At 34.1% G+C, this 27,805-nt stretch overlaps 1 protein-coding gene across 1 annotated transcript in view; it reads left to right on the top strand.

The window, feature by feature from the left end:
* The window catches only part of LOC106539441 (protein CC2D2B), a 47,585-nt gene extending 21,097 nt beyond the window's left edge, over positions 1–26,488 (top strand). The window contains exons 21-35 of the mRNA XM_087702382.1: positions 2,498–2,592; positions 3,169–3,339; positions 5,730–5,832; positions 7,799–7,908; positions 8,830–8,926; positions 9,418–9,516; positions 9,637–9,819; positions 10,255–10,458; positions 10,715–10,804; positions 15,341–15,454; positions 17,710–17,844; positions 19,320–19,442; positions 20,323–20,381; positions 22,270–22,447; positions 26,262–26,488. Of these exons, the coding sequence (XP_087558508.1) occupies positions 2,498–2,592; positions 3,169–3,339; positions 5,730–5,832; positions 7,799–7,908; positions 8,830–8,926; positions 9,418–9,516; positions 9,637–9,819; positions 10,255–10,458; positions 10,715–10,804; positions 15,341–15,454; positions 17,710–17,844; positions 19,320–19,442; positions 20,323–20,381; positions 22,270–22,447; positions 26,262–26,450 (1,950 nt within the window). The 3' untranslated portion in view covers positions 26,451–26,488. The remainder of the gene's footprint in view (positions 1–2,497; positions 2,593–3,168; positions 3,340–5,729; positions 5,833–7,798; positions 7,909–8,829; positions 8,927–9,417; positions 9,517–9,636; positions 9,820–10,254; positions 10,459–10,714; positions 10,805–15,340; positions 15,455–17,709; positions 17,845–19,319; positions 19,443–20,322; positions 20,382–22,269; positions 22,448–26,261) is intronic.
* Positions 26,489–27,805: the final 1,317 nt, after the last annotated feature.

Here is a 27,805-nt window from a genome sequence, read left to right as displayed (position 1 = left end):
GCACACACATATACATATGCTACACATGCACACCCACGCGCGCGCACACACACACACAAAAACACACCCACACACACACACACATCAGTCCGTTCTGAATACATAGCAGAAAAAAGATTCTTGAGAGTTGGCAAGGTTGATACTATATGGTTCAAAGCTATTACAGAATCTAGTTGTTCTGCTTCTGATAGCACGAAGCCTCCTCTCAGAAGGTAACAAAGAAAACTGGTCATGGATAGGTTGTGTAGCGTCCCTGACAATATTGCAGACCCTGGTTAAGCAAGTCTTATATGCCATGTCCTGCATAGAAGGAAGTGGACATTGAATAATATTTTCCGCCTCCTCGCCCATCTCTGCACAGCCTTCCTATCCGAAAGAGTAATACTTCCAAACCACAGAGTAATACAATATGACAGGGTGCTTTCAATTGTCCATCTATAGAAAGAGTCTCCTAATGTTACATATGTATATTTTTCTGAAGTATATGCTGCTTAGGATATAATTGCTGTAATAACATCAGCAACAAAATACAGATGGTTTCTCAAGAGAGCCATGGTTTAAATCATCAGCAACAAAATACAGATGGTTTCTCAAGAGAGCCATGGTTTAAATCCATATATAATTCACGTGGAACAAAAATAAAATAAGTAACATTGCTATATCAACATAAAAACTGCTTAAAGTAATGCATTGCAGTTATATTGTTAATACAAAAGCTGAATATTGATCAGTATGAAATACATTCATTTAAATCTTGTGTAGCAAGTAAGAATTAATTTCTATTCATATAACGACTCACATTTTTCACTTTAATTTAGTACTATAACTTTATTATGTCAGCCATTGATAATAGACGACAGATTACATAAACCCATAACAGAAAATAATTTTCTACAAACACTGTATTTAATAATTAGGTTTAAAATGGTACATTTAGTTTTTACCTTAAAATAACAGAATAATCAAAATACATACTATTATATTTTTGTTTAAAGTTAATATGCTTTTTAATTAGACCTCTGTAAACTTTGTCACTATAATCTGCAAGTGAAAGCAAAGCATTAATAAGTCCCAAACAGTCAAGGTTAAGGGAAATGTATTGCAACAAAGTTATATGCTATTTTCAAAAATTACCCATCTAGAACAGCAGAGGTCATTCACTGCATTCTTAATACAGCCAAACCAGCTTGAAGAATAGGTTTAATTATTTTTCCAAATGTGTTTTTTCCCCCATGTTAAATATGAGAGGGGCCAATTTTTTAAATAGGCAAATGTACTGAGATCCACTGGTGGAGATATGACATAAATGCTAGATTTTAAAAATCATGAGTCAAATTATTCAGTAACTGAAAATAATCTGCAGATATATGATAAAGCTAAATATTTAACAAATTTAGATAACCAAAAGGAGAACAAGTAGTATGTTTCTTTCTTTAAAAAAGTTTAAATTATAGAAAAGAGGGAAACTCTATTAAATAAACCAATTATTTAAAATTCTAATAATCCACATAAGTCAGTAACCTCCCACTCCATAACTAATTTTAAAGAAGCGAGATGTAGATGAAATTAGTATGTCAATTTTTAAAAAATTAAATATCTGATCAGTCTTTTCTTTATGCCTTTTCTAATGGATAAGCCATTTCACTGAAGCTGACAAAAATAAACCAACTAAGGTCCAAACATTAAATTTTACTCTTCTTATAGTTAATTATTAAATTATATTTAAAGCAGTATTGGATCCAAGCTGATAGCTATCTGCTTCAAGCAATGCCTGTACTAGATAATTCACTCTAAATGTATTTATTTCTGCTGGCACTTCCAAAGCATTAAGAACATCAGTAGCGGGATTCAACCAGTTTGCACCTATTCGGGAGAACCGGTTGTTAACTTTCTAAGCAGTTCAGAGAATAAGTTGTTGGAAGAAATCTCCTTTCTTTTCCCCCCACTTTACAGGATTAATCCTGTAAGGAAGGCAGGAAGGAAAAATTCTGGTGTTGTTTCTAGCCTCATCTTTATTGCCCTGCTTACAGAAACTGCCTCTCCGGTTAACCCTTATTACATTGTAACAGCTAAGGCGAAGCACTCATCGATGTGAGTTATGTTGAGTTGGCCACGCCCACTCAGTCACATGACCACGGAGCCCCTCCCACTCAGCTGGTAATTAGGACAGAGAACCGGTTATTAAATTATTTGAATCCCACCACTGAACAACATCTAAATACTAATAAAGGAGAACATTTGTAATTCAGGGTCTCTGAGCTTGCTTGTTTTCTTGCAGACGTTTCATTACTCAAACTTGGCAACATCATCAGTGCTAGTGTAATGGCACTAATGATGTTACTTAGTTTGGGTAATGAAACATCTGCAAGAAAACAACCAAGCTGAGAGAACACCAAGGAGCCTTCAACAGCTAAATAAATTTTGTTTCTGACTTAAACTCATGTTGATTAAATTTTAGAGAGAACTTATGCTTTTTTTTTACTATGTTTTTTTTTAGATGCGAAATCAAGTTGCAAAACAAATTTTGACCATTAGGCACAAATTTAATTTATCAGACCTTGTGAGTGATTATGAAGAAATTATATCAATGAGGTAGTTAATTTTAAACAACTTATTTTAAAACGGCCCAAGGTGGGTACAAATGCCTAATGTAAAATTCCAAAAAAACTTCTTACTACATGAAACTGAAAGGTTAAAAAAAATAGTCTGAAAGATCTCGTTTATTATTGAAACACTAGAACAAATACAGTTTTACAACACGATATGCTTTGTGGCATCTGGTAAACAGTATAAAATATATGAAGTGAAATTGTTTTATAAAACCAATTGTGCATATATTTCAAGCTCTGAGAAGTGGTAAATGCCATCCCCTGCTATAGTATCATTTGCACGATGACATCAATGAACAGCCTGTTATTAGCAGGTAAACTGCGATAATCAAAATCCTTTGGGTGCACACAAGGGTTTCCACATGAATTGGATCCAGCAGCATCCATTGGGAGAGGGTCAAGGAGACAGTTGCAGCAGTGTGATTGTCATCCCCATCCTTTGTATGTACATGTGAAGTCAACATAAATACCAAAGAGCTTTGATTACAGTGCTGACGCCATCAGCTTGACTTTTTCGGTCTGATCAAAATAACTTTTTTAATTTCTTCATTTGTTCTAGCCAATTGAGTAATGCCATTTTCAAGCTAAGTGAACGCAGAAGACATTTGAAACCACAAAGGAAAGAGAGACGAAAGGTTGCAGCCCAGGGAGTCACAGATGGAGATGTTAAACTTCTTATCAGAATATTGAGAGCATACAATATTCCTGCAAGAAAGGCACCAACATCCAAGTAGGTGCAACGTTCAATTAATGCAAACAAGTTGTTTTTAGTAATATAGTAAAATACAGACTGTTCATTGATGCTATAGTAAAACAATAATACAGTAATCTACTATAGCTACAGATTATCTAGATACCGTGTTTCCCTGAAAATAAGACAGGGTCTTATTTTCTTTGGACCCCGAAATAAGCGCTTGGCCTTATTTTCGGGAAGGTCTTAATATTTTTGAGGTGCAGGAGGCGGCGAGTGTGGTCACTTCACGGTTGCTGCTGTGTTGCAATATTTTCAGGGAGGGCTTATTTTCGGGAGAGGGCTTATTTTAGCGCATGCACTCAAATGCCCGATTGGGCTTATTATCTGGGGAGATCTTATTTTCAGGGAAACAGGGTGGTCATGCACACTGCAAGGTAATTAGCAATTGTAGTGCTTTTAAGTTAAGTTAAGTTAATTTTATTGTCATTGCACCTCGTACAATGAAATTAAATGCCATCTTCAGTCTACATTATAACTATAAAAATAAAACACAAATACACATCCTTCACATTATATACAATTGAATTGAAAACCCGATATTGCATTAGTATTGCACTATACAATAGAATTCAATAGAAAAATATTCCAGATATAATTTCTTCATACCAAAAAATGGTCAAGGAGGCTATGGTCAACAGAAAACAACCATTTTATTACACCTGCGCAGGTGGATTCCCAAGCAAATGAGAATCCCTACAAGGTGCATAGGCGCACCTTAAATACACAAAATGATGTATCATATGTGTCATAACTTGGATACAAAAAAATACAAGTGCGTGCAAAAAATACAAGTGCAATTAAATTCCCCAAATGCTCCGAAAGCATACGTGTTCGGAAGCCCCAAAGGACCTCGCTTTCCCAGAACTAAACAATGATCATTACCGGCTTCCTGTTACTCCCTGTTACAAAGGGAGGGATCAGGTTATTTTTGATCAGATCACTATAACTTTCTGATTATGCTCCAACCAGTGATTGTCCAGGGAAGCTTACTTGCTGGTCAGATATTCAAGATGGAGTCTATCAGGTTCCTCAAATAACCTCATCTAATTTACCCAAATAATTCAGGGTCCTAGCCTTGTTCTCTCATACTGCCCTGGGATAGAAGCTGTTTTTTCAGCCTATTTGTCCTTGTTGTCCTGCCTTCCAAGCAGTCAAACACAAATAATTATCAATGTTGAGAACCTTGGCTTGAATAAACTTTTCATTTCATTTCCTCCAGTGCTACTACCCCATATTTTACTTATCCCCCACATTTTTCAACTGATTCCTCATTTACCTTCCCACGAATTACTCATTATCATGCAATTTCTCTACAGCTGTAGTATTCAAATTGTCATCTCAGAACTAACATGGTCTTCACATCCTTTTTTTTTTTTTGCAATTTCCATAACATTTTCTGAGTATTAAAATTAATTTTAGAAGTTTCCTGTTATTCTGAAATAGGAAACACATATAAGCAGAAAAATAGCACTTACTACACTACTGTCCAATTACCAGCTCCTTTGCACTGAGAGAGGAATGAATGAATGAGCAAACCTATTTATGCTCACTCCTCTTTTCCGTATTGTCTATATTATTTTGGCGGATATGTCTGACTGCACCCAGCAACCTCCTCTACACAAATTTATTGTGTTGTCCCACATGCAGGTTCTGCGCTAGAACCAAACTTCATTCAGAAAACCTCTATAATTTGGGCAGGAACCCTATTTGCACACTCAAAGAGAATACTACTACTTTTTTTTCTAGATTAGAAAGAAAACTTGTATCAGATAATTTGGACATTAATGCATTTATTATCCCTAAATAAATGATTCTTATGCAATCTCTAATCATAAGAAAATATATGAAATGGAAGCATAAGAATATAAATCATGTTACAATGAAAATTTCTTCGGAATGAATATGTGATGTATTTCTCGTAGCTTTGTTTACAGGGGAGAATATCTAGGTAATAATTTGCATTTATATAACTCCTATATTTCCTGAAATTTCTATATGATTTATTGGTACAATTCATTAAGAGAAAAACAAGTTATAGTAGAAAATAGCAAGTGATTGATAGCAAGAGAAGCAGTCTATTAGCAATATCCATGTTTAACAACAAAATGAAAATGAAAAGTTTGCTGAGATGACTCTTCTGATTAGACTTTTCTAAAAGTAATGTCATGCCAACTTATATTTTATATTTTATCATGCCCACCAACCGCATTGCCTTGTATCAGCAAATTTGAGTTACAACTTTTACTCAGATTTTCTTTAAATTAACAGTTAACGTATTATTATGCATCAATAAATGGGGGTCATGATGCATTTTAATGAGAAAAACTGGCTGAAATATAAATAATATTTTCTTTTAATATTGTTAGGGTTGCAGTTACTTATTCACCATCATACTTACCAAATTGTATATCCCGAGGCAGACATATTGCATTAGGTAATTCAGCCTATGCTGGTGATCTTCTTTCTGAGGTAATTATGATTTTTTTCTTCTAAAAGAACCAATTTCCTGGACACTTTGACACTTTGACACTTGGCAAAACAGCCAGTTGATTTAAAATATTACTTTGAATAAACTTTGACACTTGGCAAAACAGCCAGTTGATTTAAAATATTACTTTGAATAAATAAAGACCCTTTATTTTATCCTAACCCTTTTCTGTTTTCAGACTCTTGGATTAGTTTGCTAATGTGCATGTAATTCAATAGATGGATTTTAATGTTTTCATTATGGAGGTGTGGGTTTTGGAAACAGCCAGCAAAAATATAACATCAAGGAACATAAAGCAATATCCTTAACTGGATAGTTTTTATTAATGCCATCTCACCAGAAGATGTGACGTTAATTCCTTTACGTGTCTTAAGGAAATGCAAAATGTAAAAGACTGTAGAAGAAAATAAAATTTGTGGTTATAAAATGTGAAGTTTGGACCTGGATTAAATATTAAGATTTTAATGAAAGCTTTAGGGAACTTTTAAAGATGTATTTTAACATGGATAATGTAACAGTGTTTTTACAGCAAGACCAGGGTGAACTTTTATTCTTATTTTATTTTCTATATAAAAACATGTGGCTATAATATTTACTCAGGTTTGGGTGTCAGAATCACTTGTATGGAGTTTTTACGCTTAAACTTTTCTATTTTATCTCTTTCTGGTTCCATATATTGAACTGGTACCTGCGAACGTATTTAGATGGCTGCGGCGCGTAGTGGGTCTTCAGCGTTTGTTGTAGCGCAGACCAGGATACGGCTTGCAGAGGGGTCGGTTCTGAAAGATTTTTCGCCATCTCGAATACTTCGCAGCCGCAGTACCCTAAGAATAAGTTCTTTTTCCGGGCTCCTGGGATGCCCGTGAGGTCGTTCGCTTCCAGGAAACACTCGAATCGTAGCATGTACGATTCCCAGTGTACAGTAGCTGGATTGTACGGAGTTGGTGGGGCGTGCATGGCCATTCTGGTTCTCTCTGGGTGTTCAGCGATGTCTAGCTCAATGCCTCACGGAATGCTCCGGGCTGGATGTACTTGCAAGGCTTTGCTCTCTTTGTTTGCCTAATCGTCTTCCGATCCCATCTTTGTCGCCAGTGTTACATCGGGTAAAAGAGGCACAAAAGGCTAAGCAACAACAGCTCCTTATTGCAAGTCAAATAAACATCCGGCTGGGGTATGGTCGGACAGCATCCCCTTTTAAAGGGATCTGTCAGACCTCTCAGCCAATGAGATTCAACCTCTGTTCCTGCCGGAACAGAGGACCTTGGTGGAAACCTCTTGCAGTCTGTCAGCGGGAGGGAATATCTAACACACCCTCCCTTAGGCATCAAGACCAAATGGGTGACTTTGGGCCAGGCACTCTTTGAGTTTCGCCCTCCCCTCAAGGAGTTATTCTTATGAGAAGAATATGAACAGTATTAGCTTGTCATCTAGACTAACCCATTGCATTATTAAAGTTAGGGAAAGGGGCTCAAGAATTTTTACAACTTGTCTCTCCATTAGGACAATATTTATCTGAAAACAGAACTGGATTGAAGTGTGTGTGTGTGTGTGTATGGTGGGGAGAGAAAGCAAAAGAAATCTTGAGTTTGAAAATGGGCAGATCAGATCCAGGGTTATGAAGAACACCCCCTCCCGCCCAGTGCATTCTCTGATATAAGAGGCAGTGACTTGAAATGTTGGTTAACTGCTTCATTCTCCCTCCCAGTTACACTGTGAGTGACTCTGTTTAAGAGATTGGAAAGAACACTGGAAGCAGCACTTTCCATTATTTCTATACCTTACCGTATTTTGCAAATTGTTTTAGCATAAGTAGAAACAGAATAGTACTGTGTTTAAGTAATAACTGCTTTTTGTACTGTCCACAGTGAGAAGAGAAAGAGGTTATGTAACTTTGCTAACTGCTCTTCCTTTCCATTTTAATAAGGTAAAACATTTGCTCCGTTTTAGGTGACCGTTCATCCTTTTGTAGAAGTTACATTTCAGAAAACAGTTTATCAGACTAGCACTGCAGATGGCTCTCATCCATGCTGGAACGAAGAAATTCAAGTTGATTTTAAGTGAGTTAACATTTCAACTTTAATAAAACTTGTTTTAGTAAGATGAATGTGGCATTTACTCAGTAAAAATTCCATGTCTCCTCTGTGTCCAAATACTTCTCCCACTGCAATTGGTTCCATTTTCTTAGACCAGTGTTTCTCAACCTTGGCAACTTGAAGATGTCTGGACTTCAACTCCCAGAATTCCCCAACCAGCGAATGGGGAATTCTGGGAGTTGAAGTCCAGACATCTTCAAGTTGCCAAGGTTGAGAAACACTGTCTTAGACATTGCATTGGACTTTAGTTGTACATTATCTGCATATAGTGAAACATGACCCAAAACAATGATTTCTTATTTATTACCTGAATGTTTTGAGGGGGTTTGCTGTATAAAGAAAACAGGAAAACAGAAAAAATTCACTTTAACAGATTATTCAGGGAACAGTATGTCCATTATATTTGATGTAATCTAAATCTAAACTTGTATTATTGGCATCAGTTTACCATTTTCCTCATTATGTAATTCCGCTATATGCTTAAACTGAGAGTCAATTAAAACAGTAGATCATTGATTCAAGATTATCTTTATTAAACTGAAATTTGATTGCAAATAATGCCATTTAGTCAATTTTATAATTATGCAAATTATGGAAATTCACACAAATGATAGACTCGAAATTAACAGATATGAATAGTCCATTAAATGTTTATGTATGAGACTTAATATTTTCTAAATCTAGAAGTGATTTCAGAGTTTCAAATGGAAACATATGTAAGCGATTGTACAGAAGATTTAGAGTTTGTACAGCGCAGTATATAGTTTAAATAGTATTACTGTTTAATCGTGAATATTTTAACAATATTTTTGATTTGTATATGTTTAAAGTAGAAAAAATAGAACTTTTTTGGGTCTCATTTCAAATATTTGTTTTTTGTTTCAGCTCTCCAGCACATGATTATACCTTTTTAGGTCTATCTAAAATAAAAGACAACATAAATATTAGCATTTTTGATGAATTTGTGATTGAAAAGCATGAGGTAAATTGTGTATTTGAAAAAAGAATAAACTTTTAAATAAGGAATCATACTGATTTGTAAATAAGTGTAAGAAATCAGAATCAATAGGTTTTTTTTATTTTGATTAACAAATTGAAAGTTATCATTAAGTCCCGAATATAATTGTTATATTTCTTATTATATTGTTTAAGAAAAGAGGATGTTATGCATAAACACTGTTCAGAATGCTCCACTTCATTATGTTCTTGATGTATTTCTTCCACTTCGATTAGTTAACCAACTAACTATTAATGGAGCATACTGACTTGGCCAATATGATTCACTCTTGTCACTTCCAGTTAGATTATTTTAATATTATATATGGGACTACTTTTGAAAACAATTCGAAAGTTGCAATTGGGGATACTGTATTTTTAAAATGCACATATGCTATCTTGCATTCTCTCTCTTGCACATAGATACATGCATTCATCTAAATACAAAATATTAATCCAAGTTATATATTTAACTAGGATGCCTGCCCAAATAGTTGCAGTGGTCATTCTTACATAAGAAAAAACTGGCTTGGATCAATTGTGTTTCCTTTCTCTGCTCTGCTTGAACAATCTAAGGTAATGAAAAACAAGAAATATGGTTTTAAACATGTCAGTATAATCCCTGTAACACAGCCATCCCATCAGATGTTTACTATGACTTTATTATATGTATTTTTAAAATGTATGTGTTCTCAGATCTGTGGAACATTTCAGATAGATATGCCACCTGTTGTACTTGGATATACTTGGAGTAAGACATATGTACCCCCTAAAGAAGAATGTTTTGGGCAGAACCTGAAAGAATATAGCTTTTTAACCATCTTTGCCACTATTGAACCTCAGTTATCCTCTGCTGAAAATAATTTAGATCTGGATACGGTAGGCATTTGTAATTATCTCGTTTGATATACAAGATATTTTCAAAATATTTTTTCCAATTATAAATACTCCTCAACTTATGACCATAATTAAACCCCAAATTATGGTCATATGGCATGTTGGTTGTATGTTGAAGCATACGTGACAGGGCCTGATTTTTTTTACATTTTTATGGCAGTCATTTAGCAAACACTGGTTGTTAAGCAGATTTATTTTACCCAATGGGCATTTTTTTGGCTGGAATGCCAGAAAACTGACGAAAAATATTGAGATGCTGCAAACGGCTGTAAAGTGAGCCACGCCAAGCACACAAAATTTAACCATGTGGCCATGAGGGTGTGTATGGCCGTTGTAACTTTGAAATGAAGGAAGGTTCATCATAACTTCATATGGTTAAGTGGTTGTAAGTTGAGACAATTCTGAATATGTCTTTAGTTTGCAGATCATGAAGCAGAAACACCATTGCAAAGAGCATATATTTTTAAGCAAACATGGAAAGCAGTGTTTCCAAAGAGAAGAATAATGACCTCAGTTTTTAACAATCAGGGAAGGAATATTTTAGTAACTAAATACATTAGCCCTTTGAATCCACCACAATTATTGCTAGATATGTATCCAAAAGATCCCAATTCAACTTCTGTGAGTATGATTTATTATTAAATAAAAACTTTCTGATTTAATTAAATATGGCTTTGAGGCATTTCAAATTATCATTTCTCTCTAGATTTTTCTGGAATTCCAATTAGAACTTTTTCTTTACATTTCTTAATAAATATAAAAAGTATAATACAATGACTAAATAATTAATGGATACTGTAATTCCAAATAAAACAAATCAGACAGATTTACTGATTTGATTTCCTGCTGACTGGATTTCACCTTATTTATTTTCTAGGACCTTATATCAAGATTCGTATCTTTAATTCCTTGTATAGCAGATACAGTGGATGAAAATAATGATGTTGATGTGTGGATGACATCAGAGGTAATGCCAAATTTCATAGTAATACTGCTCTGCTGACTTTTTAAAAATGGTTTTATTTTTATGTAATTTGCAATGATAGTCTCTGAAGTATTTATATGGAGGTGAGATATAAATGTGTTGTTCTTGTACTTTTTTCACTTAGGACCTCTTCACACTTTTAAAAATTATGGAGGACCCCAAAAGACTTTTTGTTTATATATATTATATTTATGAATATTTACCATATTAAAAATTAAAACTGATTAATTTGCTGCCACTATGTCTCATAATTGTTTAATGAGATTTTAATAATATGTTATTTTTCATATAGACTGGCAAATAATTTTTGATTTTGTTGCTATTTTGTTAATTGTAATATTGTCTGTTCTATTCTGAATTTAACTCTAAGTTATAGAGTTGAATTATCAAAAAATCAGTTTGATCCAAGAGTGGACCTAGGAAAAGAAAGAAAAAAGACTGATGTGGTACTTGGGATCTAGTGAAAGATGTAAATGTCATGCTGCTTTATCAGTTTACAAAAAATAGTTAACTTGAATGATAAAATCCAGGAATGTGTTTTTTGCAGAGGGGAAGATATTCTTAGAAATTGTTCTCACTTACTCTGATATGCAATAATACAAAAAGAAGTAGAATCTGACACCCTAATAAAGACCACTCTGTTTCCAGATTTGTTTCTGTCTTACTCTGAGATAGGATATATCACCCATAGCTCACTAGCTTTTCTTCTCATGTTTCATACAGTTACCACTTACCTCTATCTTGTTAGCATGCTTTTTATCCTTAAAACCATTCTTCTCTTTTGATGCAGAACAAGTTCTTTAAAGCTTTGTGTGCACTGTATCTAGTGCTGAGGAGCAAGAAAGCCCAGAAGGTTCTCAGATGAGGAAGAATCCATCCAAACTCAGAAGAGTGGAAAAAAAATAATTGGCTATGGAACCAAGTCCTCCCAATGCCAGGGCATTTTTCCCATCTGACATCAAAATATTATTTCTTTCTTTTCTCTGCTGCTAAGTCTTAATAGCAGAGAGCCGACATCCCTCCCCAGAGAGGGTAGAAGTTTCTGGAAATATAGCAAAGATAATCATCTGGACTTCACACATCATTATAGGGAGCATATTAAAGTTCTTCTACGCCAAACCTTATTAGATTAGAAAAATTATAATTAAAAACAAGGCTTCAAATTACTTCCTCATAGATTACAAAATACCGGTACTATATTTCTAGCAATTGCTTTGTCATTCTCTGAATAGTTTTCTTCCCAGCACAAAATTCTTATCAAGTATTCATTTTAGAACAGAGATGGAATTTTAATCAATTGCTTGAAGTAATTCTTCCATCCATCTATTCCTGTTTTTTCTTGTTTTTCAGTTAAGTACATTCAAATATTTCAAAATGTCCAACCTGGTTTTAACATTATCTTGCAACTGGTAAAAACTCAAATTGATCCTCATGAATAAAATCTTGCAAAATCATTTTCAATCTTCAACTTAAATCATCGTAAAAAACCGATCTTGTCCCTTTTTAGGTTTAACTGTTATATTAGCTCTTTCCAAGTCTCTGGCATCTTTCCCCTCTTTTCACCCTTTCCTTCCTTTTGCAAATGTTGTAAAAATTCATCCTCAAAGTACTTATAACACAAACTTGACAGATCATCTGATCCAAGCAGCTTTCCAGGTTTACTCTTTTTAATTGCTTTTGAAAAATTAATTAGCATTATAGGTCCATTCATCATTTGCCTTTGTTCTTCTGTAATCCAGGGTAATTGTTATTTTCAAAGATATTCATATATTTTCTCCATTGGACTATGCCCCGAATAAAAATTAGAATAATATTATTATATAATATCTGCATAAATACAAATATTTATAATAATATTATTATCAAAATATTTGAATGGAAACCTTACCTGTTAATATGGTATCTCTCTCTCTGTAGTACCTATTTCAGTATCATCTTTTTCCAATACCCATTGCATCTGTTATGACTGCAGTGAAATTCTTTCTATGATTTGTTTCTGTTTCCTCCAATTCTTCTTTATATCTTTCTAAAAACATCCCTTGCCTTTTGAATAGTCAAATCTGATTCTTTGCTCTTTGAAAGTAAAAATTACAATTTATTCCGTTGTAAGTGAGTTTTTTTTTCTGTTTTAATTTAACCAAAAGGGAATATTATTTCTTCTTATACAAAATTCAGTTGGGAAGCTCTTTCCCATAATTGTTGGGAAACAATTATATCAGTATTATACCATTTTCAATATTGTATTCAAAAATAAGGTTGTCATAAAAGAATTTGAAGAATTCAAATGAAAGAGAGGCTATTGTTAGAAAGGAATATGAGGTTTCTGTTGTGGTTATTAGGATTTTCTCAATATCTCAAAAGTGCTTTTTCAAAAGGCAACTGGACTTTGTTTTTCCTTGAAGATTTTTCACTTCTCATCCAAGGTTTTCTCAATAGTGCTATTTCTTCCATAATAGGAAGAACTTTGTTAATCTTGACCGGAGATCTATGCAAAGAAAGGCCTTTGATCACACTTAGTTTTGACAATGGATAATAAATGAGTCATTATTCTGCTTTGGTGGCTGATGCTAGTTCAAATATATCCAGTTTGTTCTGGATATGGCTTTTAGTTCAAAATCTTAATTTCTTTCTTTGTTAGATTTTTTAAAGACATCCTTTGTAAATGACCAGGATATAGATTCTTTCAAAAATAAAGCACTTATGCACTTACAATCTTGCAAAGGACACAATTTAAGCAGCAGCAAAATGGAATTTTCCAATAAAGGCACAGTGTCTTCCTCACTGAAAATATTGTATAATATGAAAAATAACAGGCATAATGCCAGCCACCTCCCAGTATAGATTTATAAATAATCGATGCATCAGTGAGGGTGTTCAGGAATAGATCAAGGGGTGCTTAGCAACCAAAAGGATAGTTTAAATTTGGTGTCTTCAAAGTGTTTCCAACTTTTCTTCAAGGTATTTCTGGAAAGAATGCTATCTTTAAATAGCACAGACATCACATATTTGTTGCAGGAGTTATTTCATATCAAGTATATGTAATATCCTGTTCAATATTCTTCATTATTCCTAAGAATAGAGATTGGAGATCAGTAGTGAATTTGGGGGTGGGGGGTGGGGAATCAATTTATCAGATAAAGATAGTTTAGGATTAAGGACTCCATGTCTTCCTGGTAGCCTACAGACCAAAGATTTCCTTACTTTTGACAGTCCTCCAGATGAATTCACATGCCAATCTAACTGCTTTATTATCATATTTTTTTTGCATATTAGATGCAATTCAAAGCCTTCTCCCTTGAGTTCTTTTCTCCACGCTTAAATTATTCACCAGCGTTTTAGTAATGTTCATAAATAATGAATTTGGGTAAATATTGGAAAGAGTAATCTCCATCTAACACCAGATTGGGGAAAGCACTCAATATGCAATATGTTGAACAACAAGAGGAAGTCAGATCCAATTCTAGAAAAAGCCTAGAATTTAAACATGAAGTATTCACATATATTGATATTCTATATCAGTATTTTGCAGTAATCCTGATGTTTGTGCATATATTATTTATTGTTTGTCTGCAAGCAATCAACAGAGGCAAGCTGCTCAGAGTCTCTCACTTCATGAACTGCATAAAAGGCGTAAATGTAACAAATAATAATAATAACAATTTACTGATTTTGTAAATTCTGTTTTAGTAACTTCCAAGTGATGGGATTAAATGCCTGGGATGCAGGGTTTTATTGCTATACTTGTTGTGAGTCTGACATGCCTTCACCTTCCCCCCTCCCTTCCATAATGTATTGAGGATATCAAGAACTCATCCTCTCTCTAATGAAGCTGAGCAGACGTTACCCATATGATACTTATCTGCACTTTATTTAGGGAACTTTTTCAAATGCTGCTCGTCAGTTCATTAATAGACTGGGAGATTGCTTTCTATTTAAGTACATATAAATGGTGGCCATGTTACCCTGGGAAGCTGTAACAATTGTAAATTCCTGTCACCTGCTAAACGCCTGAACTTTGATGACATGGGCACAAGAACATTGGTTGTTATAATCATGGTCATAACTGTGAAGATCAGTTATAAATCATTATTTTCACACTGTTTTAACACTATGGTCGATACCTGTATGATATCATTGCTTGACCATATTTTATAGCGTCTTCTTTACCAGGTTGCTAAGTAGGTGTTAGAATAATTAATGGGGGGGGAAGATTCATTCGTTGCTGATAATTAATTAAACAACTTCAGCTCCTCCTGATATGATCTCAGCAAATGCTTATTATATACCTATTTTAAACTCCTTTCAGCTTCTGAATCTTGAAATATGGAAGAAACAATTAACATGGAACGGGGCTGTAGGGGTATAATTTTTTTTTTTTACTTTTTGAATAATGTATGACTACCTGAAATATCTTGCTGCTTCTAAACTTCATGATAATAACACTCTGCTATTCACAGTGACATTATACTGTTATTATGTATGAAGATGAACTTACTTTTTTTTCCTTTTTGTTTCTAGCATTGCATCGAATTGGGTGTTGGTAATAAAGAAGAACACGCAGTGCTTCTGTGTAATTATCTTCTGTACATTGGGAAAAAAGCCTGGGTATTATTAGGAACATCTGTGTTAGAAGTAAGAGCAAAATAACTTTGGAATTAGCAAAATAATTAAAACTATGCTTCTCGGATACTCTAAACTACACAATGAGTGAAATTGTAAAGCAGATTGAGATTCTTATATGAAGAAAAGCATTAGCCCATATATTAAATCAAGCAACTTAAGCCATGGGTGCTTTTAAAAATGCTTTGATGAGTTTCTTTTCAAACTGAATTGGTCTTGATGTCACAGTGTTCATTAGTATTCACTAGCGTATGTGAATATGCAGTGCTTCTTGCTCAGGGATAGTGCACAAAGCCAAAATGGAAATTAATTCATGGTAGTGGATCTAGGTACTTGAGAGACCGCCTCCTGCCAATTACCTCCTCACGACCCATTAGATCGCATAGATTGGGCCTCCTCCGAGTTCCATCTGCCAGTCAGTGTCGACTGGCAACTACGCGGAGGAGAGCCTTTTCAGTAGCAGCTCCGACCCTTTGGATCTCCGTGGAGATTCGTACCCTCACCACCCTCCAGACCTTCCGCACAGCCCTCAAGACCTGGCTATCCCGTCAGGCCTGGGGTTAAAGATTATATTCCATCCCCGCCCGAATGCTGAATGAATGTTGCTCTACTCTTTTAATTATGTATTGTCCTATATGTCTTTGTATGTTTCCCCTTCCTATATAAGTTGTAAGCCGCCCTGAGTCCCCTCAGGGAAAAGGGCGGCCTATAAATAAACTTAACCTAAACCTAAACCTAATTAATTAATTAACTTCCACAATGGAAGAATGATTAGAGAAACTGATGGAACTTGTGGAGATCACCAAATTAACCACTTTAATCAAAGAGAAGAATACATTCGACTTTGTTTCCATCTGGAAACCATTAAAGGATTTTATGCTTGAGGTGCAGGAAAATGAAATTTTGACTTTGGGATTTACTCTTACTTTATTCATGTCAGAAGTATCTTCAAATTATAGATACAGTGCTGCACGATGGGGTGAGCCTCCGTGACTTGCCCCAGCTCCTGCCTACCTAGCAGTTCGAAAGCAGGCAAATGCAAATAGATTAATAGGTAACACTTTGGTGGGAAGGTAACAGTGTTCTGTATGCCTCGGCATTTAGTCATGTTGGCCATATATCCATGGAAATGCCCTCGGACAATACTGTCTCCATTAGCTAAGAAATGGAAGTGAGCACCACCTCTTAGAGTTGGACATGGCTGTACAGGGGAACCTCTACCTTTCTTTAACATTCGACACTACGCAAGTAAAATGGGTATAAAATAACTCAAAGAAATATAGCACCTGTAAAAAGTATGTAGAATGAATAGAATTAAAATTAAATGACAGTCTCGCAGTATTGGGCCATGTCAACATCATTTTCTGTCACTAGCATGATTGGGATTTACTGATCAGACAAATTTTCTTTGTTATAGAAATGGCTAGTAATATATACTGAGTAGGCAAAGTAAAAAGTTGAGACTATAATGATATTATGTTCATAATTATTGATATTATGAGGCTATAATGATATTACTGTGCTGAAAAGTTAACTTTTCTTCTTTTTATCTATTTATCCTACACCTCTTTATTCCTCCTTTTCGCCCTTCCCATTTCCCCACTGTTATCATTTGTATTTTATATTCTAATATGTAATAATATCACACTATAATAAAAAGAAACAGTGCACAGAAATGTTGTACTGGAAACAGTTGCATAGAAAAAAAAGAATGCATTTGGGAAGTTGAATAGCAATTACATATTTGCTGCAGTTTTAAAAAATAATTTGTCCAAAATAGTTGATGGAACAATTACTTGCATGCGTATTGTACCAACACAATTTCAATTTACACTGATTTGCATGTTCAGTTGATTTTTTTTTATTTAATTTCATATTTAAGACAACTCTATCATAAATATTAAGGATTTATTTCAGAACAAATTATTTCTTATACTTCCTATTTCAATAGCAAAGAGAAATAATTACATACAATAATCTTGAACTAGAATGGCTAAAGATGGGAAACAGGAAATGAAACTGCACTATGATAGTTAGTTTGTTGTGTGTTGAAATTAATATTTGGAGAGCTATGGGTGTTCCTATTTCTGCCTTACATATGTCAGTGTTCTCATTCTAAAACTTAAATCAGATATTTATATTAATGTACATAAGGATGGTTTTTTCCCCCAAAACTATGCTACATGAATGATTCATTAATTAGAAAATATAATTAAGTATAAAATTATTTATTTTGTATTTGGAATGAACAAACATTTTGCTAACAGGGGAAAGTAGCTTATGTTGCAACACAAGAAAATGGAGAATATTTTCTGTGGAATCCCCTGAGCGGCCACTGCTATAAGCAGTTTGATGCATTTTGCCCCCTACAGAGTGTTGATTGCTTAATCAGCTGGGAAAATGTAAGTATTTATAACAAAATGGGTTGATAATGTATATACAATCCTAATTTATCCAAGTAGTTGGACATTCCATGATTATAGTATTATAATTAATGTGACGGGGGGGGGGGAGAGATGAGTTATATTGAACATTTCTGATATCTCTGTAATTTTAAAAAATGTAAGCAAACAGACTGCTATCCCATTGTTTCTAATTAAAAATTTCTTGGACAGCTCTCTCCATTCAACCTCCAAACACGTTCAGTTGTTTCTATGCTCTCTTGCTTTAGCTGGAAGAGTTTCATTTATCTAAGCTTTTAGCAAGTGTGAAGATTTGTAGCTGAAGTAATTGGTTTTTTTTTGGTTGTCACAAAAAATAATTAAATTTAGAAAAAGATAAAAGTTAAAAGCTTTCTGTATTTTGCAATCTTAAAAGCTTTGTTATCGCTCTATGATGAAATGTATATATAAAGTACAACATGGAATGAACAGTACATGTAATGAAAATCTGAGAATCAGAAAACCATTTTTCCATCACATCATTGGCTAGAGATCCAGCCTTCTATTGTTAGAAGTCAAACTTGGTTACATTGAACAAATATTATAAAGTAAATTCTTCTAAAACATGGCAAACGTGTACATTTTCTTTTAGAAGGTCCCAATTAGAAGTGAATTAAGAAATTTCCCCAGCACTGTTCTCTAATGCCAAACCTCCTGAACTGATATTACTACAAACAAAAATTTCTCAAACAAATTTTACATGAGGAAATGGGGAGGAAAGGATTAATCATTTTGTTGTATGTCATCGAAAATTATAGTTACTTTTATTCAGAAGAAAGAGATTGAACAAGAAGCACACATTTTAATTATCTATTTTATATGACATTTGTTTTAATGTCTTAGCATAGGAAACTCATAGAGGACTCAAAAATAAACAATACTTGTGTACATGGGAAGAATTAGTAATATTCTTGAGCAAATAAAAACTATTTTTGAATATAGCTAAAATTTGAACGTTAGTATTCTTTTTAAAAAAACAAGTAAGTGACTCTGAATATGATGCCGTTAAACTGAAATATTTTTTTCCTATTTTATTTCTACATATTTTGCTGATATTAGTAAAATGTATATGTTTAAATTATACATTACAACTACATTTATGTGCAAGGAAAACGATTGAATGATATAACACCAAGTGGTTTGTACCTTGTGAAGGAATAAATTTACTGTATAAGTGAAACACAGTATAATGAATATAAATTAATGTAGGAGGAATAAGACATTTATATTTTAGACCTCTGATAAAAATTCAACTCAAATTACAACTTTCTTGGTAATTTCTTACAAATTAAAAATGTGGCAAATAAAAAATGTTCTATTATTTTAAAATAATGATTTAACATATTAAACTTATGTTTTTAGATACAGTTAGTTTTATAAAAATATAAAATATATAAATATATTTTGTAAGTCATTTTTAAAATAACATTTTATAGGTCTGGTTTAACATTCAACAAAACAATTCACCAATGTGCACCAGTTTTGACATTTCAAAGGAAAGCTTTTGGAAACAATTACTTCCATACAATTTCCAGAATTCAAAAACACAAACTGTGCAGGTAAGAAACATTTTAGTATAAAAAAAATATACTAAATATAGTATAGTAAATATACTAAATAAATATAGCAGTGTCAAATCTCTGATAATTTATGTGATCTCTCCTTGTCAATGCAAAACACAAAATTAGTCTAAACCAGTGTTTTTCAACCTTTTTTGTGCAAAGGCACACTTTTTTCATGAAAAAAATCACGAGGCACACCACCATTAGAAAATGTTAAAAAAATTTAACTCTGTGCCTATATTGACTATATATAAAGTGTTTTTCCCACGGCACACCTTACACTATGTCACGGCACACTAGTGTGCCACGGCACAGTGGTTGAAAAACACTGGTCTAAACAACACTCACAGGGTGGGGCTGGATGATATCTCCACCTACTGGGAGAATGAATGGAATGTTAGGATATGGCATGTTTGTGCCTAAATCACAGCATCAGAACATAGTCATTTAATAGTCATATTTTAAATATTTTAATGCTTAAATACTTTATATTACTTTGATGTTGTAATCAGCCCAGAGTCACTTGACTGTGAAATGGGCAACATTTAAATTTAATGAATAAATAATAAATAAATCAGCCTGTCAGGAACCTAAACCTTGGCAGTGAAGAACTGAATAAAATTCTAATTTCCTTTCTATATGTGAGGGAAGAGATAGTAAGGTAAAAGGAATATGAAGACTTAGCAGCATTCAGAGTAAAGCAGAAGTTGTGAGAGTTTTAGGTAATGGGACAAGTGTGTATCTGTGATGTTACCAAATACAAGAATGGCATCTTCCAAACATACATTTTTCAGAATTAAAAAATCCTTTCCTTAGAATTTCTGTCAAAATCCTGGTTATCTTGTGTTTGTGCAATTGCCTTTTTGTTCTGTTTCAGCCAGAAAAAATATTTTATGTTGCAACGGATGGAAGTTTGGTAGATGAATTACAAAATAGGTAATTACTTTAATTAATAACATTTATAAAGTTGAGGGACTCTGTCAAACTATATATTATTTTTTATCATTTAAAAAAAATGTTTTGGAACCAATTGCTATTGGGTTGGATATCCGTTATTATTCTTTAGGAAAAGTGTCAAATTATGTATTTATTCTTGCAAATAGTGTCAACCATAGTGACACTCTTTCATTATTTATATAAAAAAAATAATCTTAGAATCATCCAAAACAGCCTCTAATATAATAATGATCTGGGAGATTTTTATGCTGCTAATGCACCAAATTATGTAATGGATGTTTTAATCGAATACGCAACCATTTTGCAATTTTAGGCAATCTCAAAAATGTTAAAAATAATCAAATTTAAAAATGTAAAAACATGATTAAAACATAGGAAGAACGGTTGCAGGAACTGAATATCTCTAATTTAATGAAAAGAAGAACTAAGGGTAACATGATAGCAGTCTTCCAATATCTCAGGGGTTGCCACAAAGAAGAGGGAGTCAAAATATTCTCCAAGGCACCTGAGGGCAGAACAAGAAGCAATGGGTGGAAATTAATCAAGAAGAGAAGCAACTTAGAACTGAGGAGGAATTTCCTGACAGTTAGAACAATTAATCAGTGGAACAGAAATTGCCTCCAGAAGTTGTGAATGCCCCAACACTGGAAGTCTTTAAGAAGATGTTGGATAGCCATCTGTCTGAAACGGTGTAGGGTTTCCTGCCTAGGCAGGGGGCTGGACTAGAAGACCTCCAAGGTCCCTTCCAACTCTGCTATTGTATCGTATATGTTTGAGTCCATTAGAGTTCATAGATGATAGATATTTTAAAATCCATTACACTCTGCATCTCATGTTTTCAATTCATTTGCCAATACTGCTCAGGTGGCTCTAACCCTGGCAACTTTAAAACCTGAGGACATCAACTCCCAGGATTTTCCAGCCAGCATACCTGGCTAAAGAACTCTGGGAATTGAAGTCCACAGTCTTAAAGTTGCCAAGATTGGACATTCCTGCAGGGTTTTCTGATTCTGTTTATCATGTGGCGAACATTTATGCTTGTTACAGAGTTAGAGGAAGATGGACAGCCATCATGCTGCTACAAAAGTTTTTTTTTTTTAAGTAAGATGATCAACTGTATAAAGTAATGTCTATCGCTGATCTTTGACCATAATAAAGATATATACTACTAAAGTAAGATGATCTTCCTCCCATTGCAAATTCCAAAAGGAATCCATACTCTTTTTAGATTGCACTTTCTATCCCCAACATTCCTCAAGCTTCATGGACAAGATGGTTAACAAAAAAGTGAAGGCACTTAAAAGTAATAATCAGTGTTTAAAGGCACTTAGCATTAAGTCTACTTCTCTGAAATTGTGAAGTCTATGTCTCACCAAGCAGAACTATTGTACATCCATGTTTTATTGCATTACAGTTGCTTACCATCTCCCAATACTGGTTTCTTTCTGCTTTCTATCTGCTGGTCATAAAAAAACTTAGAATAAGTTTAATTTTCACCCTTTTGTTTTTATTAATTGCAGCAGTTAACAGTGCTATTTGAGAAACGATGCATACAGTATTAGCAACATTTCCTTTTCAGTATTTTTTTTTTCACCATTCAGTGTGTTTCACTATCCCAGTTTGTTCTGTAGCTGTTCTAGCTCTATAATTTTTCTTAACAAAATTAACATCCTTCCCAAATTGTATACTGTGTTCAAAACATGATTACATCAGGAAATGGACACAAAGTAATTTAAAAGTTTCATGATCATAAAGACTCTTCACACAAAACAGTATTTGAGTTTTTTTTAAACTAGTGGGTAAATTAACAGTATAGTAACTATAATGATGATAAACATCCTCTTGGTTTGTTTTTTTTGAAAAACAGAATTGAAAAAACATTAAAAAATAAAATAATGGAATGGCGATCTCATCTTCCAACTCGATGGCATCGACAGTGTACTAGTGTTTTAAGACAAATTCTTCCTAAGCTTGAGCTTAGAAACGGACATATAACCAAAGAAAAAGAAGAAAGTTATTTGGAGGCTTTTCAAGAGCATTACTGGGTTAGTGTTTTGTTACTGTTACTGAACCACTCATTTGGGGAGAGGGCATCTGCCGAACAACGTTTCATAAGATATGAAGGGCTACCCTTGGAAAAAAAATATTGTTTGCTTTATACACATGGAAGCACATTTTGCTTGCACAATATAAGTAGAATTTGGATCCTGGTTGTTAGTGGTCAGTCATTAACAAAAATTGATTACTAACTGAGCTCCGAGATTCTTAGTTGGGATAATGAGGCCAAAGAAACAGAAGATGTGAGAGGTAAAACCAGATACCAAATTACTATATAAGATAAACCAGAACAGTGAGACAAGAATAAGACAGAGCCATAAAAATATATAATTATCCATATGAAGTCCTTGGGTAGGTGCCTTCATAACTTTTTTTATTGAGAAAGCTTGAGGAAGGATAAGCTTCAGGCTATTCCTTAGAGTATTTTGTTACCCAAAGAGTAGCAATATGAACACTGGTTAATCACTTCAAGGCATGGCACAACTTAACACAAAAGTATGGTTCCTGTGTTTGACAGTATTCTCTATCTATCCCTGTATGAATAGTAGTGGTAGAAAGCATGAACTTACAGACTTACAATAGATATGCTGGTTTAATTCTAAGCAATTTTCGAATTTACCCCCCCTTCCAGGCCATTAGAATAATAATTTAATGTAGATGATTGTCACTATCAGTTCTTTTCTTCTATCATCAACTCCCTTCACTATTTTCTTTGTCCCTGGTGAATTTGCCCTGGGTATGATAGCAACCCTTTTAGAAAAACATGGCATAAAATTATTCTTATCCAATGGTTTCATATATGAAAGAGGAACACTTAGCTGGAAATTTGTCTAGGCTGCTAGTGTTTGATAAAAGAGTCATGAAAAAAATAATTTGTTCCACTCTAGTTTTATAAGAAGCTACTCTCTTTTCAACTATGTCTTAGTTATTTAATATTATTTCAGGTGATGCCAGTTGTCTCAAGTTCAGCTGCTTGAAAACAACTGTTACTTTCCACAGTCTTTCAATCATAAAAGGTTGATATGGCAGAATCCTTATTAAACCATCTCACTATCCCAGTAACATAAAGGGAAACCAATTATCATTTCTTTGTTCCTTGAAACACTTGTAAAGGAAGACATTTCCCCAAAAGAGGGGGAACAGTATCATTTTGTATTAATAACTAGATTCCTCTTGCTCCATAGGAAGTAGGATCCCTTTTCATTCTATTTACATCATAATCAGCTCTTGGGTCTAATAAACTGATATCTCCTTCATCCAATTAGTTATACTATACAAACAAAAGTTAACGCAATTATGTTTCTGAGATAGTCAGTTTATCGAACGATTAGCCAGTAATTTCTCCAATCTTTTCTCAGCCCTGTTCTCTTTAGGAGTCATCCCACTGCCTTGTTAGGACATTGATATCATTGCCAGCCTCCTATTGCGGTGGTTCCCAGAACTCTGCTGGCTGGAGAATTCTGGGAGTTGAAGTCCACAAGTCTTAAAGTTGCCAAGTTTGGGAACCACTGTCCTATTGCATCCAACTATCTTATTGGGGGAGACAGGTGCTATGATGATTAGTCTCAGAGGCCTTCTTGCTCCATGGATATAAAATTTTATTACTCCTTGCAAAAAAGTATTACACTGTGAAATAACATTACGTACATATATGATCAGTATCGTAGCTTATAGCATTTTTTCCATGAGGTTCAACTACAAACATTCTACTTTCATATATCTTCTGTGACACTAGTCTCTGCCATGATATCAAGAATTTCAGATTCATCTGCAGTTTCAGAGTGTGAGTTGTACAATAAATGCTATTATTTAGTTCTAGTAGCAATGTGTCCGTTTGTTTCATTAATGCCGGTTCCAACACCACTAATGTCAAATTGGTCATTCAATAAAGAGTTCAATGTTCCTCCCGGTATCTTCTTTGCCAACCTCCAGCCTTATCTACCCTGCATTCTGAAGTCTCCAAACCTCTGAATAAGCATGTACTCAAACCAAGTCTGTTCTACATAAATTATATTCTGAGTATTTCCTTGTGAGAAAACAGAGGGTTAAGGCCAATATTGCATTTTAAGGCATTAGGGATTTTAATGAAAGGATTTTCCGTATGTTTTACTCACCGTCAATACTTCTTTGGCTATAATAGAGAGCTGTTTAGACCAGTCATTTCAGCATAGATGCATTTAGTCTTTTCCTATTCCTATCCATCATATCAGCTATTTAGAACCATTTGCAATGTTAAACATTGTGAGTCCCCTCAATTACTCTGTTCAGCACAAAGTGCTATTTGCAAATAGCCGTCTTAAAGCTGCTTTTTCAAAAGGCAACTGGACTGTTTTTTTTTCCCCTTGAGGAAGAATAAAATGTTTTGCTTCTCATCCAAGAAGCTTCATCAATTCTGATGGGGAGGGGGTATCAGAATTGATGAAAATTCTTGGATGAGAAGCCTAATGTTTTTTCTTCCTCAAGGAAAAAAAACAGTCTCATTGCCTTTTGAAAAAAATACCTCTGAGACCACAGTGACCTGGATGACTGAGAATCTCCACAGATATTTGCAAATAGCTTCTGAGTTTTTTTTTAATATATTGATCAAATGATAGCACATCACACACACCTTATTATCTAGTCCTAGAATTAATGCTTGCATTCCACTATCTCTCAATGCCTATGGGCATCTGTTTCTCAGACCCAGGTGTGGTGATTGCTCCCGGCAATTCAATCATGAACGTAAACCCCATAGTTGCTCATAATCTTCCCAAAACGGAATAACACTTATCAACCTACTTGATGAAAAAAATATAAACATTGCAAATGAAGTTGAATTTGGGAAGCCTAAGAGGATCAGTTTCTTCTACTCTGGATCACTCGCTTCTCAGGAATTTTCTGCTCACCTGGGTGATTCAGCGTATTTGCCCTGAATATTTTTTCCATGCCTTCTAATCATCCCATAATGCAGATAACTTTGGTTCTTGGCCATTGTTTGGGTTCCCAACTCTTGTGCCAGGACACATCCTTGTCCCATCATCATCATCTTCTGTTTCATTGACTGATTCCTACTTTTGGAATCAGGGATTAAAAGATATCCTGAAACCAGCAGAAAAACAATCGACTTGGCAACTCCTGCAAAGCCAAACAGTCTACTTACTCCAGATGTATTTCCAGCTGAATCCTTCAAACAATCTTTTGTGTGTAGTAATATATCTTATATATAAGATATATAATATTAGATATAATGTATTTTTTTAAAAACACTGTTCTTTTACAACTTTTGAGCAAGAAGACAGACAAATTAAAATATTTTAAACAAGATATGCAAGTTAAACACTCGTGTTATTTCATGGAACCAAAGAAAGACAGTGAATGATGTCCTGTCCTCAATCTCTAGAACTTTGATGACTTTATACTTTCCTGTAATTTTTGGACCAGTCTGCTACATCTTTCATCCCTTTCTAATTCTTACATGATTTATAGCCAAAGTTCATTAAGTCCTTTCAGATCTCATTCTTATAACCCTCTAATATCCAGGATAGATATGATTCCCAGCTTCTATAAGCTTACTTTCAAGCATTATTGGAGGGTTCTGACATTACCAGGCCTCATCAAAGAGACAAGATGCTTTCACCAGTTCTTTGATTTCTTTCAAATATGGAGTTAAAAAGGATCCCAGACAGCTGGTGACAGGTTCTGTGAGCCCTCTTTTTTCCTCTTCACCCTGCATTCATCGCGTGTTGTTTGAGCTTTTTTACGTAACTATTTAGATTTGATGCTGTTTAAACATGTATTTAAAATTCTTTTTCTTTTTGGTAGGTTACAGGATTTCCTTTACAGATGCCATACCTAGATATCCCATCAATAACTGAGGCGGTTTATCAGACAGGAATTCATTCTTCAGAAATTCCCTGTACAGAATTCGCTCTTGCTGTGTATGTTCATCCTTATCCAAATAAGATTTTATCTGTTTGGATTTACTTAGTATCTTTGGTTTGTCATCAGTAAGTAGCAGTAACTGACAAACCTCTTCAGGAATTACTCAGTGCATCTGTGAAATTGGTATTTGTGGTTTTTGAATTGTTTTGTTGTAGATAAGAAACTAGTCAAAAACATTTTTTTTTAAAAAAAAGAAAACCCTATTTGCTGTTTGATTCTTTCATTCTTCTAAAGTAATAGATTTATTTTATTTTTGCTTCTGTGGAAACAAAATCTACTAAAATTTATCTGGAGTTTAAACATCTAAAAGTTTTATGTCTTTTTGTAAATTCTTTTTGTAAAACATTCGTGTAGTGATTTGGGGAACAGTGTATAAAAATTTGCCATTACTGTATTCTAGAATAATTCTTCAATTCCCATCCTATAGCCTTGTATTTCCCCCTGGCCTTCACCCAACTATTCACTGGGCCCAACTCTGCTTAACGTCTGGATCCAAACAAACTTGGGACCCATTTCATTATAGGAGAGTACAAATGCCTTCACAAACTTTCAGTCTTCCGGCTGCTCCCTTGTTATACAATTCTGGGCAACAAAGAACAAGTTCAAAAATAATAACACACAAACTATAAAACCTGAAAAACATCACATCTGTGGCGTCACACGTATCCACGTAGATAATCTCCTATATATGGGCTCAGCCAGCCGTTTAAGAAAAATGTCTTATGAAAGTTCATCAGGTTTGGCTATGGAAATAGGATGTAACCTAAGGTTTATCTTTGTAAGAATACAATGAAATCTGTTGCATCAAATGTCCCAACATTTGATATTCTCTTTTGTTTGTGACTGTTTAATCACCATTTGATGCTAAATGGCAATTTTAGATTTCTGAAAGCCAAACATTTTAAATCAATGACAAAAATTTCTTTACAAGTCCCAGTTTCAGGAATGCGATTTTAGGTTTGATGGACACAGTAAGTCATAGTTTGATTACAGAGGTATACTATATTGGCTCTGTAAAATGCTTGATAACAGGTTTTTCAGCTTAAGCTTTATAATATTAAAATAGATACATCGTATAAAAGGGGTATCACATTCATGAAGTATGTATAACACAGACAATTGATAGTGTATGTCATGGTGTTCTTATTATATTAGTGGAGATCAGAGCGTAAATGGAAGGAGTTGGTAACTAGTTGTATTTTCATTAAATATTCCCCTAGCATTGTATCTATCAGTAATTTCAGCACCATAATCTTATTCAAATGCAGTGCTAAGCGAGTTTCATGTTTAATAAATAACAAATTAAATTGTAAATGATCACTAAGTTCATGAGCATTCCTTTTCCTCATTTATTTTTAATCTATTTATTAAATTTATTTGGTGCCCATCTCATATTGAAATGGAGTTTATGTTTAAATTTAAAG

This window comes from Thamnophis sirtalis, unplaced genomic scaffold, assembly GCF_051295495.1.
Source record: "Thamnophis sirtalis isolate CommonGarterSnake01/CBP01778 unplaced genomic scaffold, rThaSir2_p1.2 scaffold_15, whole genome shotgun sequence".
Lineage (NCBI taxonomy): Eukaryota > Metazoa > Chordata > Lepidosauria > Squamata > Natricidae > Thamnophis > Thamnophis sirtalis.
The sequence above is the reverse complement of the archived record's forward strand: the minus strand, read 5'-3'. Positions and strand labels throughout refer to the sequence as shown.